General features: G+C 38.5%; 1 protein-coding gene across 1 annotated transcript in view; it reads left to right on the forward strand.

Moving 5' to 3' along the window:
- The window catches only part of SPTA1 (spectrin alpha, erythrocytic 1), an 84,953-nt gene that overhangs the window by 7,061 nt on the left and 58,134 nt on the right, over positions 1 to 19,758 (forward strand). The window contains exons 6-15 of the mRNA XM_054497331.1: positions 8,917 to 9,050; positions 9,617 to 9,761; positions 11,152 to 11,306; positions 12,771 to 12,906; positions 13,016 to 13,117; positions 15,224 to 15,361; positions 15,967 to 16,077; positions 17,630 to 17,707; positions 17,853 to 18,008; positions 19,341 to 19,545. Coding sequence (XP_054353306.1) covers positions 8,917 to 9,050; positions 9,617 to 9,761; positions 11,152 to 11,306; positions 12,771 to 12,906; positions 13,016 to 13,117; positions 15,224 to 15,361; positions 15,967 to 16,077; positions 17,630 to 17,707; positions 17,853 to 18,008; positions 19,341 to 19,545 — 1,360 coding nt within the window. The remainder of the gene's footprint in view (positions 1 to 8,916; positions 9,051 to 9,616; positions 9,762 to 11,151; positions 11,307 to 12,770; positions 12,907 to 13,015; positions 13,118 to 15,223; positions 15,362 to 15,966; positions 16,078 to 17,629; positions 17,708 to 17,852; positions 18,009 to 19,340; positions 19,546 to 19,758) is intronic.

Consider the following 19,758-nt stretch of genomic DNA (forward strand, 5'->3'; position numbering starts at 1 on the left):
TCTAGTTCTGGATCCCTGAGGAATCGCCACACTGACTTCCACAATGGTTGAACTAGTTTACACTCCCACCAACAGTGTAAAAGTGTTCTTATTTCTCCACATCCTCACCAGCACCTGTTGTTTCCTGACTTTTTAATGATTGCCATTCTAACTGGTGTAAGATGATATCTCATTGTGGTTTTGATTTGCGTTTCTCTGATGGCCAGTGATGGTGAGCATTTTTTCATGTGTTTTTTGGCTGCATAAATGTCTTCTTTTGAGAAGTGTCTGTTCACATCCTTCGCCCACTTTTTGATGGGGTTGTTTGTTTTTTTCTTGTAAATTTGTTGGAGTTCATTGTAGATTCTGGATATTAGCCCTTTGTCAGATGAGTAGGTTGTGAAAATTTTCTCCCATTTTGTAGGTTGCCTGTTCACTCTGATGGTAGTTTCTTTTGCTGTGCAGAAGCTCTTGAGTTTAATTAGATCCCATTTGTCAATTTTGGCTTTTGTTGCCATTGCTTTTGGTGTTTTAGACATGAAGTCCTTGCCCATGCCTATGTCCTGAATGGTATTGCCTAGGTTTTCCTCTAGGGTTTTTATGGTTTTAGGTCTACCATGTAAGTCTTTAATCCATCTTGAATTACTTTTTGTATAAGGTGTAAGGAAGGGATCCAGTTTCAGCTTTCTACATATGGCTAGCCAGTTTTCCCAGCACCATTTATTAAATAGGGAATCCTTTCCCCATTGCTTGTTTTTCTCAGGTTTGTCAAAGATCAGATAGTTGTAGATATGTGGCATTATTTCTGAGGGCTCTGTTCTGTTCCATTGATCTACATCTCTGTTTTGGTACCAGTACCATGCTGTTTTGGTTACTGTAGCCTTGTAGTATAGTTTGGAGTCAGGTAGAGTGATGCCTCCAGCTTTGTTCTTTTGGCTTAGGATTGACTTGGCGATGCGGGCTCTTTTTTGGTTCCATATGAAGTTTAAAGTAGTTTTTTCCAATTCTGTGAAGAAAGTCATTGGTAGCTTGATGGGGATGGCATTGAATCTGTAATTACCTTGGGCAGTACGGCCATTTTCACGATACTGATTCTTCCTACCCATGATCATGGAATGTTCTTCCATTTGTTAGTATCCTCTTTTATTTCCTTGAGCAGTGGTTTGTAGTTCTCCTTGAAGAGGTCCTTCACATCCCTCGTAAGTTGGATTGTTAGGTATTTTATTCTCTTTGAAGCAATTGTGAATGGGAGTTCACTCATGATTTGGCTCTCTGTCTGTTGCTGGTGTATAAGAATGCTTGTGATTTTTGTACATTGATTTTGTATCCTGAGGCTTTGCTGAAGTTGCTTATCAGCTTAAGGAGATTTTGGGCTGAGACAATGGGGTTTTCTAGATATACAATCATGTCGTCTGCAAACAGGGACAATTTGACTTCCTCTTTTCCTAATTGAATACCCATTATTTCCTTCTCCTGCCTAATTACCCTGGCCAGAACTTCCAACACTATGTTGAATAGGAGTGGTGAGAGAGGGCATCCCTGTCTTGTGCCAGTTTTCAAAGGGAATGCTTCCGGTTTTTGCCCATTCAGTATGATATTGGCTGTGGGTTTGTCATAGATAGCTCTTATTATTTTGAGATACATCCCATCAATACCTAATTTATTGAGAGTTTTTAGCATGAAGGGTTGTTGAATTTTGTCAAAGGCTTTTTCTGCATCTATTGAGATAATCATGTGGTTTTTGTCTTTGGTGCTGTTTATATGCTGGATTACATTTATTGATTTGCATATATTGAACCAGCCTTGCATCCCAGGGATGAAGCCCACTTGATTATGGTGGATAAGCTTTTTGATGTGCTGCTGGATTCGGTTTGCCGGTATTTTATTGAGGATTTTTGCATCAATTTTCATCAAGGATATTGATCTAAAATTCTCCTTTTTGGTTGTGTCTCTGCCCAGCTTTGGTATCAGGATGATGCTGGCCTCATAAAATGAGTTAGGGAGGATTCCCTCTTTTTCTATTGATTGGAATAGTTTCAGAAGGAATGGTACCAGTTCCTCCTTCTACCTCTGGTACAATCCGGCTGTGAATCCATCTGGTCCTGGACTCTTTTTGTTGGTAAGCTATTGATTATTGCCACAATTTCCGCTCCTGTTATTGGTCTATTCAGAGATTCAACTTCTTCCTGGTTTAGTCTTGGGAGAGTGTATGTGTCGAGGAATTTATCCATTTCTTCTAGATTTTCTAGTTTACTTGCATAGAGGTGTTTGTAGTATTCTCTGATGGTAGTTTGTATTTCTGTGGGATCGGTGGTGATATCCCCTTTATCATTTTTTTTTGCATCTATTTGATTCTTCTCTCTTTTTTTCTTTATTAGTCTTGCTAGTGGTCTATCAATTTTTTTGATCTTTTCAAAAAACCAGCTCCTGGATTCATTAATTTTTTGAAGGGTTTTTTGTGTCTCTATTTCCTTCAGTTCTGCTCTGATTTTAGTTATTTCTTGCCTTCTGCTAGCTTTTGAATGTGTTTGCTCTTGCTTTTCTAGTTCTTTTAATTGTGATGTTAGGGTGTCAATTTTGGATCTTTCCTGCTTTCTCTTGTGGGCATTTAGTGCTATAAATTTGCCTCTACACACTGCTTTGAATGTGTCCCAAAGATTCTGGTGTGTTGTGTCTTTGTTCTCGTTGGTTTCAAAGAACATCTTTGTTTCTGCCTTCATTTCGTTATGTACCCAGTAGTCATTCAGGAGCAGGTTGTTCAGTTTCCATGTAGTTGAGCGGTTTTGAGTGAGATTCTTAATCCTGAGTTCTAGCTTGATTGCACTGTGGTCTGAGACACAGTTTGTTATAATTTCTGTTCTTTTCCATTTGCTGAAGGAGAGCTTTACTTCCAAGTATGTGGTCAATTTTGGAATAGGTGTGGTGTGGTGCTGAAAAAATGTATATTCTGTTGATTTGGGGTGGAGAGTTCTGTAGATGTCTATTAGGTCCACTTGGTGCAGAGCTGAGTTCAATTCCTGGGTATCCTTGTTGACTTTCTGTCTCATTGATCTGTCTAATGTTGACAGTGGGGTGTTAAAGTCTCCCATTATTAATGTGTGGGAGTCTAAGTCTCTTTGTAGGTCACTCAGGACTTGCTTTATGAATCTGGGTGCTCCTGTATTGGGTGCATATATATTTAGGATAGTTAGCTCTTCTTGTTGAATTGATCCCTTTACCATTATGTAATGGCCTTCTTTGTCTCTTTTGATCTTTGTTGGTTTAAAGTCTGTTTTATCAGAGACTAGGATTGCAACCCCTGCCTTTTTTTGCTTTCCATTTGCTTGGTAGATCTTCCTCCATCCTTTTATTTTGAGCCTATGTGTGTCTCTGCACGTGAGATGGGTTTCCTGAATATAGCACACTGATGGGTCTTGGGTCTTTATCCAATTTGCCAGTCTGTGTCTTTTAATTGGAGCATTTAGTCCATTTACATTTAAAGTTAATATTGTTATGTGTGAATTTGATCCTGTCATTATGATGTTTGCTGGTTATTTTGCTCGTTAGTTGATGCAGTCTCTTCCTAGTCTCGATGGTCTTTACATTTTGGCATGATTTTACAGTGGCTGGTACCGGTTGTTCCTTTCCATGTTTAGCGCTTCCTTCAGGAGCTCTTTTAGGGCAGGCCTGGTGGTGACAAAATCTCTCAGCATTTGCTTGTCTGTAAAGTATTTTATTTCTCCTTCACTTATGAAGCTTAGTTTGGCTGGATATGAAATTCTGGGTTGGAAATTCTTTTCTTTAAGAATGTTGATTTGCATTTCTCTGATGGCCAGTGACGGTGAGCATTTTTTCATGTGTTTGTTGGCTGCATAAATGTCTTCTTTTGAGAAGTGTCTGTTCATGTCCTTCGCCCACTTTTTGATGGGGTTGTTTGTTTTTTTCTTGTAAATTTGTTGGAGTTCATTGTAGATTCTGGATATTAGCCCTTTGTCAGATGAGTAGGTTGCGAAAATTTTCTCCCATTTTGTAGGTTGCCTGTTCACTCTGATGGTAGTTTCTTTTGCTGTGCAGAAGCTCTTGAGTTTAATTAGATCCCATTTGTCAATTTTGGCTTTTGTTGCCATTGCTTTTGGTGTTTTAGACATGAAGTCCTTGCCCATGCCTATGTCCTGAATGGTAATGCCTAGGTTTTCTTCTAGGGTTTTTATGGTTTTAGGTCTAACATTTAAGTCTTTAATCCATCTTGAATTGATTTTTGTATAGGGTGTAAGGAAGGGATCCAGTTTCAGCTTTCTACATATGGCTAGCCAGTTTTCCCAGCACCATTTATTAAATAGGGAATCCTTTCCCCATTGCTTGTTTTTGTCAGGTTTGTCAAAGATCAGATACTTGTAGATATGTGGCATTATTTCTGACGGCTCTGTTCTGTTCCATTGATCTATATCTCTGTTTTGGTACCAGCACCATGCTGTTTTGGTTACTGTAGCCTTGTAGTATAGTTTGAAGTCAGGTAGTGTGATGCCTCCAGCTTTGTTCTTTTGGCTTAGGATTGACTTGGCGATGCGGGCTCTTTTTTGGTTCCATATGAACTTTAAAGTAGTTTTTTCCAATTCTGTGAAGAAAGTCATTGGTAGCTTGATGGGGATGGCATTGAATCTGTAAATTACCTTGGGAAGGATGGCCATTTTCATGATATTGATTCTTCCTACCCATGAGCATGGAATGTTCTTCCATTTGTTTGTATCCTCTTTTATTTCCTTGAGCAGTGGTTTGTAGTTCTCCTTGAAGAGGTCTTTCACATCCCTTGTAAGTTGGATTCCTAGGTATTTTATTCTCTTTGAAGCAATTGTGAATGGGAGTTCACTCATGATTTGGCTCTCTGTTTGTCTGTTATTGATGTATAAGAATGCTTGTGATTTTTGCACATTGATTTTGTATCCTGAGACTTTGCTGAAGTTGCTTATCAGCTTAAGGAGATTTTGGGCTGAGACAATGGGGTTTTCTAGATATACTATCATGTCATCTGCAAACAGGGACAATTTGACTTCCTCTTTTCCTAATTGAATACCCTTGATTTCCTTCTCCTGCCTAATTGCAAATCAAAACCACAATGAGATACCATCTCACACCAGTTAGAATGGCAATCATTAAAAAGTCAGGAAACAACAGGTGCTGGAGAGGATGTGGAGAAATAGGGACACTTTTACACTGTTGGTGGGACTGTAAACTAGTTCAACCCTTGTGGAAGTCAGTGTGGCGATTCCTCAGGGATCTAGAAGTAGAAATTCCATTCGACCCAGCCATTCCATTACTGGGTATATACCCAAAGGACTATAAATCATGCTGCTATAAAGACACATGCACACGTATGTTTATTGCCGCATTATTCACAATAGCAAAGACTTGGAACCAACCCAAATGTCCAACAATGATAGACTGGATTAAGAAAATGTGGCACATATACACCATGGAATACTATGCAGCCATAAAAAATGATGAGTTCACGTCCTTTGTAGGGACATGGATGAAATTGGAAATCATCATTCTCAGTAAACTATCGCAAGAACAAAAAACCAAACACCGCATATTCTCACTCATAGGTGGGAATTGAACAATGAGAACACATGGACACAGGAAGGGGAACATCACACTCTGGGGACTGTTGTGGGGTGGGGGGAGGGGGGAGGGATAGCATTGGGAGATATACCTAATGCTAGATGACGGGTTGGTGGGTGCAGCGCACCAGCATGGCACATGTATACATATGTAACTTACCTGCACATTGCGCACATGTACCATAAAACCTAAAGTATAATAATAATAATAATAATAATAATAATAATAAAAGAAAAAAAAAAAAAAGAACATCCATGGAAAAAAATAAAATAAAATAAAATAAAATAAAATAAAAAAAAAAAAAAAAAAAAAAAAAAAAAAGAATGTTGAATATTGGCCCCCACTCTCTTCTGGCTTGTAGAGTTTCTGCCGAGAGATCCGCTGTTAGTCTGATGGGCTTCCCTTTGAGGGTAACCCGACCTTTCTCTCTGGCTGCCCTTAACATTTTTTCCTTCATTTCAACTTTGGTGAATCTGACAATGATGTGTCTTGGAGTTGCTCTTCTCGAGGAGTATCTTTGTGGCGTTCTCTGTATTTCCTGAATCTGAATGTTGAACTGCCTTGCTAGATTGGGGAAGTTCTCCTGGATAATATCCTGCAGAGTGTTTTCCAACTTGGTTCCATTCTCCCCATCAGTTTCAGGTACACAAATCAGACATAGATTTGGTCTTTTCACATAGTCCCACATTTCTTGGAGGCTTTGCTCGTTTCTTTTTATTCTTTTTTCTCTAAAATTCCCTTCTCACTTCATTTCATTCATTTCATCTTCCATAGCTGATACCCTTTCTTCCAGTTGATCGCATCGGCTCGTGAGGCTTCTGCATTCTTCACGTAGTTCTCGAGCCTTGGTTTTCAGCTCCATCAGCTCCCTTAAGCACTTCCCTGTATTGATTATTCTAGTTATACATTCTTCTAAATTTTTTTCAAAGTTTTCAACTTCTTTGCCTTTGGTTTGAATATCCTCCCGTAGCTCGGAGTAATTTGATCGTCTGAAGCCTTCTTCTCTCAGCTCGTCAAAGTCATTCTCCGTCCAGCTTTGTTCTGTTGCTGGTGAGGAACTGTGTTCCTTTTGAGGAGGAGAAGCGCTCTGCTTTTTAGAGTTTCCAGTTTTTCTGCTCTGTTTTTTCCCCATCTTTGTGGTTTTATCTACTTTGGGTCTTTGATGATGGTGATGTACAGATGGATTTTTGGTGTGGATGTCCTTTCTGTTTGTTAGTTTTCCTTCTAGCAGACAGGACCCTCAGCTGCAGGTCTGTTGGAGTACCTGGCCGTGTGAGGTGTCAGTCTGCCCCTTCTGGGGGGTGCCTCCCAATTAGGCTGCTTGGGGGTCAGGGGTCAGGGGTCAGGGACCCACTTGAGGAGGCAGTCTGCCCGTTCTCAGATCTCCAGCTGCTTGCTGGAAGAACCACTGCTCTCTTCAAAGCTGTCAGACAGGGACATTTAAGTCTGCAGAGGTTACTGCTATCTTTTTGTTTGTCTGTGCCCTGCCCCCAGAGGTGGAGCCTACAGAGGCAGGCAGGCCTCCTTGAGCTGTGGTGGGCTCCACCCAGTTCGAGCTTCCTGGCTGCTTTGTTTACCTAAGGAAGCCTGGGCAATGACGGGTGCCCCTCCCAATGGGGCACTTTTTCTTCATGAAAAAACTCAAAAATAAAGTAGCAGAGCATATAAAATAATGTTGAGCTATCATTATTTATACATATATATGCATAGGTAATATCATTATACAAGATTATTTCGGAGGATTGAGGAAGGAAAGGAAGCAGTTTTACTTTTATTTACTTAAGAAAATACTTAAGTTTTTGATGTATATATATATAAGTTTACATGTGTACGTAAGTATATAGATGTAAAATAAATAAACTCCAACAGTTGGCTATATTTTGCTTTTCCATTTATAGTTTCATTATGATTGCAGCTCTATAGTGAGAATGATTTTCCTGACTTAATAAAAAGAAGACTTCAGAATGAATGAGTGCTGGAGTAGGAAAATAACCTATGTTTTCCTATTTTTCTTTCAGGCCATATTTCCAGTAGTTTCTAAATTTTCTACCTCCATCACTTTTCTCTTGCTGTGGAAGTTTTTCATTTATCTATTACTGTCTAACTAATCAAGAAATTTAACATCTTACTTGTTAATGACTTTGTGAGTCAGATGATTGAGCTGCTCTGCTGGGCTGTTTTCCTGATGTTACCTAGCATTTTTATGTGTCTGAAGTTATCAGGTGGCTCAGCTGGGGTGAAGAATCTAAGGTGGCCTCAATCCCACGTCTGGGGCCCTGATGAGGATGATTTGGGAGGATTGAGGAGATCTCTGGGTGACCTCTCATCATGCAGTAGACGATGCTTCTTACATACCAGTGTTACAAGAGTATGAGAGTAGAAAATGAAAGTTTTCTTGAGGTCTAGGTGCTGGAACTCATAGAAAATTACTTCTGCTACTTTCTATCAGTAAGCAAGTTAAAGACCATCCAAGATCCAAGACTTGAGGAAACATACTCTACCTTTTGAAGGGATGAGCAGCAAAATAGCATGCCATTTTTTTTCCAATCTATCACAGAAAGAATAAATCCAACACAGCTAGATTATATTCTGTACTCTTGAGTGGGGCCTACACTGCTGTAATAGAAAGAACCATGTACATGAGAAGGAGAATGTAGAAAATTCTGTCTGGAGAGACTTGGGAATGGGAATGAAAATGGAGAGAAACAGGGACAGGAAGAGTAAGGAGACTTAGGCATATGGGAATGCCTCAAAATTGCAAAGTATCAAAACAGACTGATGCTTCCAGCTTAATCTAGTATTCACAGATCTCACTACTTTGGATGGTTTGCAAAAATGCCTGAAATTTTATGCAAAATCGTATGTGAAAGCATGTGTGTATAATTCTGGGAAGAGAAAAATAGCTTTTATTGGATTCTCAAAGGTGTGAGGACCACAAAAAAGTTAAGACCCACAGTACTAGTCTTTGAGAAAATTAAGTCATATTTCATAAAAGGAATTTCCTCTTCTTTTCCTTGGTTTCCAGGATTTCAAGGAGATTTCAAGCATTGACAAGGTGGAGCTCTAAAAATAACATTAGGGCTGGGCAACCTGTGCTAATAGGCTAGTCCACTGCTGTGGGCACAGATACAACATCTGGCAGGTTTTTTTTCTAGGTTTTGGTAATGTACATCAAGTTGGAGCTAGGGAGGAGGGCTATGATGAAGTTCAGTGCCTGGCTACAATGGTCAGTTTTCACTTCTGAAAAAGTATGAACTAATGTAAAATGAAAAGTGTTTGAATAATTTTTTAAATATAATCTCTTCTCTGTGTAACTCCAGTGTTGTTTTCCTTCAACAGGGAAACCATCCTGACCTACCCTTAATTCAGTTTAAGCAAAATGAGGTGAATGCTGCCTGGGAGCGCCTTCGTGGTTTGGCTCTCCAGAGACAGAAAGCTCTGTCCAATGCTGCAGACTTACAACGATTCAAAAGGTATGGATCTGGCCACTGCTTTATGGAAAACTTTGAAGTGCTTTATAAAAACTGTGTCTTTGTATTAGGCTCTTTCCACTTCTGTTAGCAATTAGTGGTCAACACTTCAAACAAAAGTGGATCATGTACTTGCCTTTGGGACAGCAAAGGGGAATGTAAAGAAATCTGTGACCTCCTCTATGGCCAAGGATGTAGAGATTGGAGATCAAAATAACTAAAAAAGTAGCACTGGTGACTTAGGAATGGAAGCGCTGCAAAGGGAAGGGAAGCAGGTTAATAATTAAATGGAAGATGGAGTTAGGAAGAAGAAAAGCATTCCTAAAGAGCTGACCCAGATATGGAACATATCTCTAGAGGCTCAGCTGTCAAGAAGCCCAGGACCTTAACATCTTAATAGAAATAACCATTAAGTAAGAACATTTTATATTACTTTTTGCTAGTATGTAGGAAGAAAGGATAATTGCTCCTGGGTCAACTAGGATGGTCCTTGCTGTGAGTTCTGTTGGACTGTTTGCCCTGTAATGCCTGCTGTCTTCTTTGGTTGGAGCTCTTGTTAATGTCTGCAGGGATGTGACTGAAGCCATCCAGTGGATCAAGGAGAAGGAACCTGTACTCACCTCTGAGGACTATGGCAAAGACCTTGTTGCCTCTGAAGCACTGTTTCACAGTCACAAGGGACTTGAGAGAAATCTTGCAGTCATGAGTGACAAGGTAAGGCGCTGTTAGAGAAATGGCTAGCCCATTGAGCTAGAAGAGGCAATTGTTGATTATCTTGCCTATTACCATGCCTCCAGAGGGCACAATAAGTTCACTGTTTTCAATGGAGAAGAAATTGTGTGCACTTGAATACGCTTCTTCCTTCCAGTTCTTAACTTATACGTGGATACTGGATATACCTTATTTTCATTTGAATTATTTTTATTTAAATATACACATATGTTTTATATGCTCTTGTGATTTCCTAACTTATTTCACAATTTAAAAACAAAACAAATATACCTCCAAGGTTGATTCCTAATCTCACTGAGTAAAATACACCGTGGCCAGACTCTACCCTTTCATCTAACCACATTTTGTTCTGTTGCAGCTGAATCCTGATTCTTTTTGTACTCAGTAGATCAGAAAAGCATTGTCTTCTCCTTTTAAAATAAACTTCAAGACACTTAATGCTAAACCTACCTTTAGGTTTCCTTTTAAAACCTGGAAAATCTCAGGCACACTAGAACTTAGAACAAGCCTATTTTCTTAAATGATTTCCATCCTTTACTTCTTCCCCTCACAAATGTAGCCAGAACGTAAACCAATTACTATTGAGAGTGCACAGGGGAGTCAGCCCACAGAAAGATCCACATTTGCTGTAATTTAATTTTAGGCCTATCCGTGTTTCCAGTTTCTGCAAACTTCCACCATTCTACTTTTTCTTTCATTCTTCCTTTTTGTTGTTGTTGTTTTGGTCTTTTTCTCTAATAATGAATAATAAAACCCATAATTTGACAAATAATGGTGTGGAAATTCCAATCCCTAGACATCATCTGGTTATAGTCGAGTATAATGAAAGGGCTAATAACATGTGAAAAGCCACCCATGTCCACATTTTGCCCTAGTAACCCTGCTCCTCAGAGGTTGTGCTGAAAATGATCCAGCATTACTGAAATTTTCTTGGCCTTGTGGACAGAAATGTCTTTCTGCCTCCCACAGTAATATTTAGGGAAATGGCATAGAGGGGTGGGGAAGGAAAAACTTAGTTCGGAACCTTGCTTCTGACGTTTTCTAGCTGAATGATCTTAAGCAAATAAAATACTTAATCTCTCAGTTTTCACATAAAAGAAAAATAAGAACAATTGCTACCTCATGGTATTATTAAATGAATAATATAAAATGAGAACATTCATGTAAAGTACTTAGCATAATGAGAGACTGAAAATTACTTAGTGAATTGTAATTATCAATATAGTACATTAGTATATTAATAGAAATCTATTCGTATGTCTATGTCTAAATTATTATTATTCATATGACTTTTTATACCTCTCCCACAAAGCTTTGCCAGGGGGAGTCAGAGTACTTGGATTTCCTACTAGGTTTCTTTTTCATCCCAAAGGTGAAGGAGTTATGTGCTAAAGCAGAGAAGCTGACACTTTCCCATCCTTCAGATGCACCTCAGATCCAGGAGATGAAAGAAGATCTGGTCTCCAACTGGGAGCACATTCGTGCCCTGGCCACCAGCAGATATGAAAAACTGCAGGCTACTTATTGGTGGGAAATCCCTCCCCTTTATTGCTCTACCTATCTCTACAGGGCCCACATGTAATAGCAAGAGAAGAAATAAGAGTAAAGGAAGTCAAATAGCGAGAGAATCAGCTCTCCTGCCTGCTCAGTAGAGACGAAAGATTTAAGTTGCCAAAGGAAGTCCTTTGTGACTGATATAATATAGTAGTACCCCCTTATCTGTGGTTTCAGTTAACAGCAGTCAACCACAGTTTGAAAATGTTAAATGGAAAATTCCAGTAATAAATAACTTACAAGTTTTAAATTGCTTATTATTCAAAGAGGCATTATAAAATTTCTGGCTGGTCCACTTTGTCCCACTGGAAGATGAATCATTCCTTTGTCCAGCATATCCTTGCTGTATATCTACTCACTCGTTAGTCACTTAGTAGCAGTCTAAGTTATGGATTGACTGTCTTAGTATCACAGTGCTTATGTTTAAATAATTCTTATTTTATTTAATTGTTCTATTTTATCATTAGTTATTGTTGTTAATCTCTTGCTGTACTTAACTTATAAATCATACTCTATTATAGGCATATAGGTATAAGAAAAAATGTAGTGTATATAGTGTTTGGTACTATCTGCAGTTTCTGGCACCTGCTGGGCATATTGAAATGTATCTCCCACAAATAAAAGGAGACTACTGTGATCAGCATCACACCTCCACTCATCTGCAAATTTCCATCTTCCCCTGCTTGTATTATTGTGGGATGCTATGAAGTGGCTCAAAAAGCTGGAAAAGCAACTGAAGAAACATTTCAAAATTCTGACTCTAGATAAGGAACTGAAAGACATGAAATACAAGCTGAAGAGCATCAAAATAACTTCAGTATTATTTCCTGAATGTGGATTACAAGCTTACAAAAACCCCTAATAACCAGGCATCATTTCAGTATTAATTCTTATGGTTAGTCCTTAAATACCCAGAGGACAGTGCTTGTCATATGGTTATGATTTCAAAACAAAAGATGAGCATTTAACTTTTTAAAACAGGTAACTGTTTTGCAGCTCTTGCTTCTTATTAACAGGGTTAAAGATGAGCTAGATACACGAGGAATCCTAACGCTAATTCTAGTTCTTCCTTCCCACAAGGTGATTCTTATTTATATAGCAACACGTATTGTTTGTTGGTTGCATTGTGAGCACCTTACTCCATTTTAAGTACCTCTAGGGTAGGTGTGACCCTGAGGTGGTGGAGGTGTAATGCTCATGGGTCACATCCCACAGTGACATACCTACCCTAGAAATATAAAACCTGGGGTGAAGGACTTACAACCTGCACCACTAATCTCTGACTGTAAGTAACAGGAAATAATCAGGAAAAAGGGAACCTAGGATTAGAGTAAGGAGCAACTCATACATCTTACCTCAACCCAAACCTAAATCTTTGTTCAATGTCCTTTCATATCTGGTTTCTCCTTCCTGTCTTTTACCTCACTTTTCCCACAGGTACCATCGATTCTCATCTGACTTTGATGAACTCTCAGGCTGGATGAAGGAGAAGACTGCTGCGATCAATGCTGATGAGCTGCCAACAGATGTGGCTGGTGGAGAAGTTCTGCTGGACAGGCATCAGCAGCATAAGGTAGAGAAGAAAGGCTCGCCAGTAGGAGGAGGGGGCAGGTTATTTGGCTGAATACCAGAAATGCCAGGTTTCTTGCTGCATTTTGAGACATTTTGTTTTGTGGCCACAGCATGAGATTGACTCTTACCATGACCGATTTCAATCTGCTGCTGAGACTGGTCGAGACCTCCTGGATGCCAATCATGAAGCCTCCGATGAAGTTCGGGAAAAGGTAATCTAGTTTAATAGAGTTTGTTAAATTCCAATTATATATGTAGTCTTTACATAATCTCACAATAATATGATAATCTCTGAATGGGAAAAGGATAGAAGTCATTTAAACATGTTAATAATATGAATCAAACTTTTACACTGCTTCCTTTCATATACAGTTATCACTTATTATCCATGGGGCATTGGTTCCAGGACCTCCCTCAGGTGCCAAAATCTGCAGATGCTCAAGAAACGGCATAATATTTGCATACGATGCATGTACATTCTCCTGTACACTTTAAATTATCTTCAGATTACTTATAATACTTCATACAATGTAAATGCTATGTAAATAATTGTTATACTGTATTATTTAGGGAATAAGCAAAAAGTCTGTACATGTTCAATAGAGATGGAATTTTTAAAAAATATTTTATACCCATGGTTGGTTAAATCTACAGGTGTGGAGCCTACAGATATGGGGAGTTAACTCTACTGTTTTGCTAAATTGAGTCACTTGGAATTTTCAAGACATGATGTGTGCTTCCTCATTTCTGAGCCTTTATTTCATCAACCCTCTGACTTCTACCTAATTTGAAACCTCCATTCCATTTTGCCTCCTGACATATGCCCAGTTTCGTGACCTTCCCATGCTCATCTCTAGACTGTAAACTCCAGGAGGACTGCACCTGATTCATCTCTGGGTCCCCCACAGTGCCTCTGCATGTTCTTCTTTCCTCTATCCAATCTCAAATTAAGCTGACATTCCTGCATCTGTGATTTTCAAATTTACATTAAATAACAGGACAATCTTAAACACCCAGAATTCCACTGAATGAAGAAATCAGTTTTATCATCATCCTAACCTCCTACATCACAGGGCTTCACCTCTGCACCTTGACCCAGAGAGATTTTGCACCAGTGGCAGAGTCTAGGCACACCTTGGAATGATAGTTACAGTAAGATCCACATGCCTCTTTGCATCTCACTAGATGCCAAGCACAGCCTCTAGCACTGTTCAGTGGATGAGGTTGAGATGACCAAGTTTTGATTTCTCCCAGAACTCTGTGGGGGACATTATAATACAGTTTTGTTTGTTTTTTTTTTTTTTTTAACAAGGCTCTGTCAAAGAAAAAGCAGAACTCAAAGAAGTCCTTAAAAACTTAACAGTTATCCTGGGATTCTGATAGTTTATTCTGCTTTTTTGTTGTTGTTGACAGAGTATCACTCTGTCGCCCAGGCTGGAGTACAGTGGCCAATCTCAGTTCACTGCAGCCTCTGCCTCCTGAGTTCCAGTGATTCTCCTGCCTCAGCCTCCTGAATAGCTGGGACTAGAAGTGTGCACCACCACATCTGGCTAATTTTTGTATTTTGTATTTTGTATTTTATTTTATTTTACTTTTTTTTTTGTTGGCCAGGCTGGTTTTGAACTCCTGACCTCAAGTGATCCACCCACCTTGGCCCCCCAAAGTGCTGGTATTACAGGCGTGAATCACCGCACCTGGCCCTATTCTGCTTTTTTGATGGAGATAATACAGTTGCAGGTGTAACAAGCTGGAAATTCTTAGGCATATGCTTGACCAGAAACAAAGGCTTTTTCATGTGTTTGAGAATGTCTCTTCTCTCTTTCCCTGATGGTTTTTGTTTGTTTTGGGAATAAAATGCAAACTTCTCAGTGTGATGTTTTATGTGCTCTATGAACTTGGATTTCATCGACTGTCTACACTTTTTTAGACACTGCACTTTTCTCTAGCTCACATTACATTATCTAACAATTATTTGCAGTTCATTTGCTTATGGCATTAAGTCCTGATACCCATTCCCTACCTTTTAAATCTCTGTTTGGTATGAGATTTTCCATGCTTTCCCATGCTTCTACTTCCTGGCTCTCTTAATTAGAATTAGTCTTTTTCATTTCCTTATACATATAGTGTTTTACCTCTTTTATGGAATTTATCCCATTCTTCCTATAATACAATCATTTGCTTAAATGTTGGAATCTTAAAAGCCCATTTGCTGTTTATTTTTTTATCCTTAAATGGCTTTGCATTTATTATATGCATAATAAATATAGAATAAAATAAATGAATTATCTTCCATATACATTATCTCCTTCTTTCCAAAGATGGAAATACTTGCCAACAACTGGGCTGCCCTGCTGGAACTGTGGGAAAAGCGTCATCATCAGTATGAGCAGTGCTTGGACTTTCATCTCTTCTACCGAGACAGTGAGCAAGTGGACAGTTGGATGAGTAGACAAGAGGTAACGGGAGGGGTCCATGCCATCTCTAGAAGTCATTTCTCTCACCCTTCATTTGCCACCATGACTACCGTGAGTTCCCTCACAACCACTCCTGTGAGTCAAAGCTTGTCTTGGGAACTAGAGGGTGATCCACAAGAAAAAGAAAAGATGGGCCCTTTCTATAAGGCTCCTACAATTCCCTCATCAACAAAAGCATATATACTTAAATACATAGCAGAGAGGCTTTAACTACAATTGAAATAAAGCAAAATAAATATCAAATTGGTAAAGGGTCAGGAAGAAAAAACTGATGAGTCAGGCAGGGTACACCATAGTGGAGGTGAGTAGGCCACTTGAGGCAGTTTTGAGAGCTCAGTATAATGTCTAGACTGGTTGAGGAATTCCATGTGGACAGACCCAGAAACATAGGTGAGAAAATTGTATGAGAGTGTCAGGAAGGAGGCCTGAAGCTCCTGCTGTTTAAAGTTAATCTCTACCCATTATCATAATGTGTGCTAATTCCCACCTTGTTCCCTCCTGCCTTAGTCCTTGTCTCAGAGATATGCCAAGAGGAATGTTTCTTACTGGTCAGACGCAGCTTAGGTGTGTCTTTCTGTCTTCTACAGGCCTTCCTGGAAAACGAGGATCTGGGAAACTCACTGGGCAGTGCAGAAGCCCTTCTTCAGAAGCATGATGACTTTGAGGAAGCCTTTATTGCCCAGGAAGAGAAGATCATAGTAAGAAATGGGCCCTAGTTTGGGCATTGGCTCCCTCTCTGTATACATAATTTTACACAATACTTGTCCCCAGACAGCATTGCTCCTGTAACTACCAGACATAGCCTGAGCATTATCCATAATCAAGTTGCATCTCTTCTTTCATTGTTGGTGTGTTTATTTGTGTGTTTTTCAAACTCTTTAATTTTATAAACATAAAATGTTTATATAGTGAGAAAGCCAAAACCTAATACTAATCTTTAGGAAAAAAGTGAAAATAGCCAGAAAAATACTTATACCAATTTTTATCACACAATTCTTGTTCTACAAAGGATATTTGGAAAGTTTTTCTAGATGATAGGCCATGTTTTTTTTTTTCTGATGAAGTGTATGATTTTGTTTTATATTTTCTGCAGTGTAAATAGAAATTATTGAATTCTTATTCAGTATAGAATCATTACTTAGAAATTTTATTTTTTTCATTTCTTACTCTCTAGCAATCTTTTAATATAATTTTCTCTTCCTTGGTAACATCTAGATATCTAAGTACTGTCTACTCTTTTCCTTTGCAGCATATTTTTCCTTTATAGTATATCTTTATCTCTGTTTTTCATCAAATACAACTACAGAGTTTTCCTGTGAGCCTTAAGTTACAATGTCCCAGAAAGCTGGTGAATGTAAAGGCAGGACTCAGAGAAGTGAAAGGAAGACTTCATGGGTCCAATACATTGTATGTCTCTGGCTGTTCCTAGGATGCTGCTGACTTTAACACCACCCTTGCCACATACACATACATACCACTACCTCCACCACCAGCAGCAGCAACAACAAAAATAACAGGCAAATTCCTAGTCTTCTCTGTTAATCTTAAATCAATATGGTGAAGAGGTGGAAGTCCAATTAATATCAAGTCCCTCATTAATTGATATGTGTGTCCTTTCTGTTGATTCTCATTGGTCAAAGCTAACAGTGTAAAATAATTTATTGTTTATAAAGTGTTATCATTTATTTTAGATCATTTTCTTATTCCAATCAATTAATTCTGAGCTCTAGTAATTTGGGGGATTTCTGATTAAACAAGGGTGAAAACTTACCTCTACAATTTCTGACTCTTCTCCTATGTAACTGGAGATAGAGATAGAGATATAGCTAGAGCTAGAGATAGAAGGAGATAGAGATAGAGGTAGAGATAGAGATAGAGATATATTTGAGAGATGAATACATGGATAGATAGATAGATGGACAGACTGGCTATGGACATGGCTATATCATTGGTAGTGCTTACTCTTGAAGACAAGAATAAATCAATCATCTCATAGCGACATCTGCATTCATTTACTGTAACCTGTATTTAAAAAATATTGTGGTACAGAGAATGTAATTGACATGGCCTGAGGTATATATTTTGAAATACAATTTATAACAGAAACCTGAATAAGGACTTACATCTGCTGGCCTTCAAACTTCTCTTCCCACATTGCTATGCTTCATCTTTAAACAGCTACCCAAACTGTGGCCACTTACTCAGTGGTCACTGAGGGAATAGCATTCATTTTTATTTTTATTTTTTCAGACTGTAGACAAGACTGCAACCAAATTGATTGATGATGACCATTATGATTCAGAGAACATCACTGCTATCCGTGACGGGGTATGTCCAAGGGCCTAGAGCTTCTGTGTGCCTATGCACCAGAATCAAGAAGAGTTTTGGTGGGCATGGTGACCAGGGTGGTCAGAAAATCTCACGTGTCCATATTTGGTTTTGCTGACAGTAAGTTTGCTCGTGGTTTTTGCAGCTGTTAGCCCGGCGGAATGCACTACGTGAAAAGGCTGCCACTAGACGTAGATTGCTGAAGGATTCATTGCTTCTGCAAAAACTGTATCAGGACTCAGATGACCTAAAGAACTGGATCAACAAGAAGAAAAAGTTGGCAGATGATGAAGATTACAAGGTAGGCAGAGTTTTCAGCAGCTGGATGTAGTCATCAGGAGTTCCTTTCTTTGGAAGTACAGTCTTGAAGTAAAATGAACTTTAGCATTCAGCTGCTGATCCTCATTTTATAGATGACAAAACAGAGGCTCAGAAAAGGGCAATGACTCCCTGAAGGCTATTTATACAGTTAAATATCAAGGATCTAGATTTTGGTTTTCCTATACTCTGATGTTCTTCACCTCTTTCCTCTGGCACAATTTTTGGTGATTCTTAGCCAAATGGGGGAAAGTAGGGAATGTTCCTTATTAAGCTGCTTATTGCCCTTTTCTCACCTTTTCTGCTCCTCTCTGCATCCCTATAGTACGTAAATGTTGTGTCTAATCCCACCAATACATTTAAAGTTTGTGAAAACTACTAGGAACTCAAAAGTAACCTAAATATTTGGTATAATATAAACTTATAAAATGTTGTAGCTGGAAGAGAACAGCCCCTTATTTTATAGTTAAAGAAACCAGGATCTGAGTTGCCCAAAGTTATCCAGTTATTTAGAAGGTGGTTTAACAAAAAGTTAGAAGCATGAACTCTGGAGCAGGTAAACCTGGGCTTGAATTTTTGCTTTAGTTTGTTTATGGAAATTCCTGAATTATCTCTGTGCCATAGATTCCTCTTCCTTAGGGTTGTACTAACACATATATTGCACTCAAAAATATTATATAATATAAACTATTATGTACACACTTGTATGTTTACAAACCTTCACATTTACCATCAGGACGAGAATTAGGCTTTTGATTTCTAGGCCAGTATCTATTGAAAGTATTTATTTTCCTTATATTATTTAGTCTTAAATGTATACTTCTGATCCTTTTGTTCTTATATCTTGATAGAGCTATGAACATCTTATCCTTGCATTTCATTTTGTGAAGCTTGTTTGTATGTGTTTGCATTCACTAGATGAGTTATGGCTCCAGTATATGTTTAATAAACAGATCTCTATATGGGTCAAATGGATGGAAAGTTCATGTATGCGGTGAGGAATGGAAGATAATTTTCACCTTTCATGACAGCTCTGATTGTTAGTGCTTGAATGGGGTGTCATATTCAAAATGATCTTCAAGCCATATCTAAGTCCAGCAAAAAAAATTGCCAGCTTAGTTTGCCATGTCTGCCACATGTAGAAAGAGGGATTCATTGCATGAATTTCTCAAATGCTGGACTAGGAAGGTTTCCCCTTTTATCTTATTGTTAGCATTGTTCATTAGATTTATAGTGAGAAGTAACCTCTTATTTTCAAAATTTCTGTTCCTCATTCTTCAAGTAATGTTTTTTTTTTTTTTTTATCTTATCTCAGGACATACAGAACTTGAAGAGCAGGGTTCAAAAGCAGCAAGTCTTTGAAAAGGAATTGGAAGTTAATGAGACCCTGCTGGAAAACATACAGAAAACTGGCCAAGAGATGATTGAAGGTGGTCACTATGCCTCTGACAATGTGACCACTCGTCTGAGTGAAGTTGCCAGCCTCTGGAAGGAGTTGCTGGAGGCTACAGAACAGAAAGGTAAAAAGCAGAGGTTTTGGTGAAAGGTCATTTTCTAAATTCTGAAATCTACTACATTTATATTTACTACTGTAAATTTATCTGGTGGCCTCTATGAGAAGGTATACTACTCATTTGCTTCCATGTGTCTTTCTTTTATTTTTATTTTTATTCTTTTTTATATCTTTTATTTTTATTCTTTTATTGGTAAAATTTTAAAAATCCAACCTGAAT

This window comes from Pongo pygmaeus, chromosome 1 (assembly GCF_028885625.2).
Source record: "Pongo pygmaeus isolate AG05252 chromosome 1, NHGRI_mPonPyg2-v2.0_pri, whole genome shotgun sequence".
NCBI classification, from domain to species: Eukaryota; Metazoa; Chordata; class Mammalia; order Primates; family Hominidae; genus Pongo; species Pongo pygmaeus.